This window comes from Arachis duranensis, chromosome 6 (genome assembly GCF_000817695.3).
Source record: "Arachis duranensis cultivar V14167 chromosome 6, aradu.V14167.gnm2.J7QH, whole genome shotgun sequence".
In the NCBI taxonomy this organism is placed as follows: Eukaryota; Viridiplantae; Streptophyta; class Magnoliopsida; order Fabales; family Fabaceae; genus Arachis; species Arachis duranensis.
Window position 1 is genome coordinate 106,308,589 of NC_029777.3, and position 5,008 is coordinate 106,313,596.

The 5,008-nt window shown below is 26.7% G+C and overlaps 1 protein-coding gene across 1 annotated transcript; it reads right to left on the minus strand.

The window, feature by feature from the left end:
* Positions 1–3,820: 3,820 nt before the first annotated feature.
* LOC107495664 (protein GLUTAMINE DUMPER 1) lies at positions 3,821–4,911 on the minus strand. Its single transcript, XM_016116842.3, has one exon. The coding sequence runs from the start codon at positions 4,813–4,815 to the stop codon at positions 4,234–4,236; it is 582 nt and encodes a 193-aa protein (XP_015972328.1). The 5' UTR covers positions 4,816–4,911; the 3' UTR covers positions 3,821–4,233.
* Positions 4,912–5,008: the final 97 nt, after the last annotated feature.

Genomic DNA, 5,008 nt, shown 5'->3' on the forward strand with positions numbered 1-5,008 from the left:
ATTTTTGTTCTGATTTATTTTTTTTTTCTATTTTTTTAATTATGATTTTTAGTTTGTTTTTTATTTTTGTTTGGAGTGTTGTTATGACCTGTGAGAATTACTTTTTGTGAATGTTGTCGAACTAAACTGTGGTGGCTGGACGTGACTAGGTGAGACTGTGAGTCTGTGAGGCCTTATTTTTGTCTCCAGTTTAAGTAAGATTTCATCTTTTTTTCTCTGATTGTGACTTCAGTTCCTTTCTTTTATTTTATTTTCCCTATTAAATTTTTTAATATTGTTCAATGAATCTATTTTACACTTGTGCTATGTCGCTTTTTTTCTTTATTTTGTTCTTTGATTTATAAATATAAAAATGATGATTTCGCTGAGTGCTGGATTATTAAAATTTAATATAATAATGATTGAATTTTTTTTGTCAAATTGAATTGAATTAATTTAATTAAATTTTACTCTTGTATATTTTGTTTTAGACGGATTAAATTTTACTCCGTTATATGAAAACATGAAAGAGATGTGAATTTTCATTCTTTTATACAATAATTTAGGGACATGAGAAATAAAGTTTGATATAAATATGATTATTCAATTAGGTGCCCTATGATCAATAGGGATGGCTTATGCGATTAAAATTGTTAGTGGTTTGATGATGCATGGTGCTTGATTATTTATTTTTATTATTTTGATTTTAATATGTTTGTTATTAATGTTGTTGAATATTTTTTTAATTGTTTTGTCAAAGTTAGGCTTAAATCCTTGATCTTTGAATGTGACTGATTCACTGTTAAATAAATATATATAAGCTTAGTGATAATTGTTATACATTTTTGTGACTCTCACCAAACAAGAACAGTGGCCAAAAAACTTGTATATATGGAGATTTGTTTAATTAAGTAATCCACAACAATCAAGCTTGTTATATGATTTGAATTATTGAATTTTTGTTGTTGTTGAATTTTTCGATTGTTGTGGCCTTAAAGCTTAATGGTTAAATTTTTGTTATTTTGATTTTTTTTCCTGAACTACAATATTTAAAATTTTCTATTGTATTGAATTTAATTGTTAAATTTTGTTGTTATATCTTCTTTTTAACAGAAATGACATCTAATGAACTTTCTCTAAAAATCTCCTTTTCTCGTTCCTGATAATGAAGATGGTGATATGGAAATTTGTGAAGATTTTTGATAGACGAAAAATATAATAATTATTAAATGACTTGTTCATACTTTAGTTAATTAGTTGTTCATTGCAGTAGTTTAATTATTTTATTTACTACTTGAATTTATTTAAATGTTATATAAACTTGTGAGTTGTGAATTTGTGTTTTGATTTATGAATTGAACAGTAAATTTGTGTAATGAATTGTGATTTTTGACTTATTATAATTTATATTAGCCATGGATAATTTGGTTTATTTGGAATTTATTTCATTATTTATGAAATTAATTTTTTGTTACAAATTTCTTATATTTTTTATTGTTTATATTTTACGAGTCACGTTTACCTTCGGTCTTACGATTCAATAACTTTACGATTCTGAACTAGCTTTTCGGGTCGAAATAAAAATTACGAGTTCTCTTAGCTAATGAACATATTTTAATACATGATGATTACAATTTTTTTAAAAGATTTAAAATTTAAATTTACCATTGGATTTATTATCGGATAAATCTGCCGGTAATTATTAATTAATAATATATTACCGTAGGATTTAGCAGGAGAAAAATCTGACTGTAAAAATTACTAACGAAAATTTTTCGACGATAATTAGCGGTAGACGAAAAATTCCTCAGTAAACATATTACTGGCAGATGTTTTAGTAAATTTGCCATTAAATCCAACGGTATTTACCATTTTTTCATAATTTATGTTTTTATAATTGTTAGAGAGCGCAATATCCATCTAATTAATGGTTAGGGACCGAAAACAACATTTACTCAAAAATAATTAATAATGCAACTAAATCAACATTCTTTTATATAAATCTGTATTTATATACAATAGTAAGCAAGCTTGTGAAAAGAAAATATTAGAATTCTATTATAACTAGATTAACAGAAATAACAAACAATCGAATTGGCTAATAACTTGGGCTACAATCTACTACCCTGATTATTCCAGTTCTTTTAGCTTCTGATCTTTTACTCTTGTACTTTTTGGATACACTTAAACATGTTGAAAGAAACTACAAGAACAATGCAAGATTATCTGATAAAAAAACAAATCAGATTTAAAATAACTTGATTGTTAAAAATAGAAGAAAACCTGAAACGAATTTAAATGAAAGTGATTAAAAAAATTAAGCATAAAAGTGACACAATATAATACAAATAACAATCTTTGATCTATATATCCAATGTTATGTACTAATATAAAACTTTTAAATTTAGATTCTTTAACATAAAGAAATTGATAAAATGATAAAATAAAAAATTAGTTATCATTAAATTTATAATTTTTATAAAATATGTATTTTATTATTTTAATTTAAAAATAAATAATTTGTTATATTTTATTAATTTTTTATTTTAAGAAAATTTGATCTAATTTTATTTTATAGTTGTGGAGATAGACCTAGGAAGGAAGATGGGACCATATTTAGCCTTAGAGAGTACAGAGGAAAACAAACAAAAGAAAAGGCAGTTAACCTTTTAACTGACTTAGGAGAGAGAATAAGTGTCGGCCAATTCTCTTACTTTATTTCTTTCAAGGTTCAATCTCCATTTCCCCTGTTAAGATAATTGGTTGGAAGATTATATTATTACTCTAATTGGCCAACACAACATTGCACATATCCTTTAGTTTGCTTTGGAAAATTGAATAGAGTATATATTTAAATATATCTCTAAAAAAATTTATGTTAAATATTTTTGTTTTAAAAAAAATTATTATGTCAAAATTTTTTTAAAATTTAATAATTTTACTTTAATAAGATTTGTTTGAAGACAAAATTATTTAACATAAATTTTTTTAAAGATCTATTTGTATATATACTTAAATTAATATTATGCCGGCTTAGATTGCCCCACCATCAAACTACTCTAAGAGTTATCAAATATCTCAAAATAATACTAGTGGATAAAATAATTTTAATAGTTAACATAATAATTTTATTTTTATGCATTAAGAGGATGAAAATATTTTATATAAATATTTAATCGGATATTATTATATTATTACAGGTGTTAGTTTTCAAACTCACTACTTAAAATATCATTGGAATGAATTAAAATTAGAATTTTAAAATAATTATGCAGATACAAATATGACGAATATATTTATATTAATTTTTTTAAAATTTATAAATTAATATAAAAGATATGTGTAAATCAAAATTAATTCAACATTTCATTCGTTAATTCAATACTAAAAAGAGTTTAGAGATTAATATAATAACTGGAGTTGAATATAAAAAATTCGTATAATAAATTTTGAATCTAAAACAATTAAAATGAAGAAAATTATAAATCTCAGAAACATTAGAAATTTAGCTCCTTTAAATTTTTAAAGCTAAAAGTATAAATGTATAAGCCTTTTAATTAATTAAAAAGCAAAATGGTAACTTATGATAAAACTAAATATTTTCTAACGATTTTTAATTATTAATTTCCCGTTACGAGTTTTCACCGTTTTAAAATCACAAACTCCCCTCCAATAATGAACCTTATTCCCAAGCCACCATCGTGTCAGGCACAGAACAAAAGTTGGAAGTAAGATTTCGTGAATGGCGTTATTTACAAAATTGTTCATAGAATCATTTTTATCGTTGTACCAAATACTCCTTCCTACTTATTATACATGTACTTAATTCCAAATCCAATACTAGTGGGGAATAATTTCTTGATTCGCAAACTCAATAATGTGGCAATGGCCAAGTTACAGTAACTAAAATCTACAAACTACAATTGATTAACACAAAAGATATGAGAAAATTGGGCACTTAGATCAAAATGAAACTTTAACTATACTCCCTCAATTCTCAATTTCGCTCACCTTAAATTTACACTTCTGGTTCCGGAATACTTAGAAGTGCCATAATAATAAGGCCTAAAACCCCAAAACCCAGAAAATTAAAATTGAAAAAAAAAAAAATGGTCCAACAAGAAGAAAGAGTGAATATATGATGAGAAACAGAGAAGAATCTTATTCCCCATCATCACTACCACCTCTTTCTTAATTCTACTATCAAATAAAAAGGAAAAAGAAGGTAACAAATTATATATCAATTTCAATTTCTCACTGATTTTCTTCTTGTTCACGTTCTTGATTCTCTTGTGGCAGAGTAGTAGTAGCAGCTGCAGCAACATGGACAACAACGTTGTCGACACGGTTGTCCTTGTTGATGATGTGGTCTTTTTCAGACACATTATCAGAAACCTCATCAAAAGCTTCAATCTTTGAGCCACAATCCTGACAAATAAGTTGTTTTCCATAGTTTGGAAAAACTGGGGTGGCCAAGAAGGTTGGTTTTTCATTGCCAGCCATGATCACCAACACCTTCTCCTCATAGGCCTTAAAGGTTTCGTTCCTGCGAGTTTCATCACAATCTTTCTCCAAATCTCCAACATTGTTGTTATTGTTGTCACCATTTTGTTGTTGTTGAGCAAAGAGTTTGCAATAATAAGAGCAAGCAAGCACCAATAGAGCAAAGAAAATGAGGCCAAACATGGCAGCAAGGCCTCCAAAGAGGTAAGGAATTGGTGTGTGCCATGGTGATGAGTAATTACTAGTGTTACCAATTTTTGTTGGTGTTGCCATAGGTGCTAATTTAGTAGTAGTAGTAGTGCTGGTGGTGCTTGTTTTGGAAATAGGTCTCATTTTTTTTCTCCTTTTGTGTTGTTTGTTTGTTTGTGTTTGGAAAATTGGGTTTGTGTTTGATGTGGGATTATTTTGTGTGTTAGCTTGGAAAACGAGGGAATGGTGGAGGTGGGTATTTATAATGGTTCAAGTAAGATAGGAGCAGAGGAAATAAAAAAAAAAAAAAGAAAAGAATTGAAGGGAGAGAAAGAAG

Bases quoted from the DNA above. Each gene is read 5' to 3' on its own strand.
- LOC107495664 (XM_016116842.3), bottom strand. From the start codon at position 4,815: ATGAGACCTATTTCCAAAACAAGCACCACCAGCACTACTACTACTACT.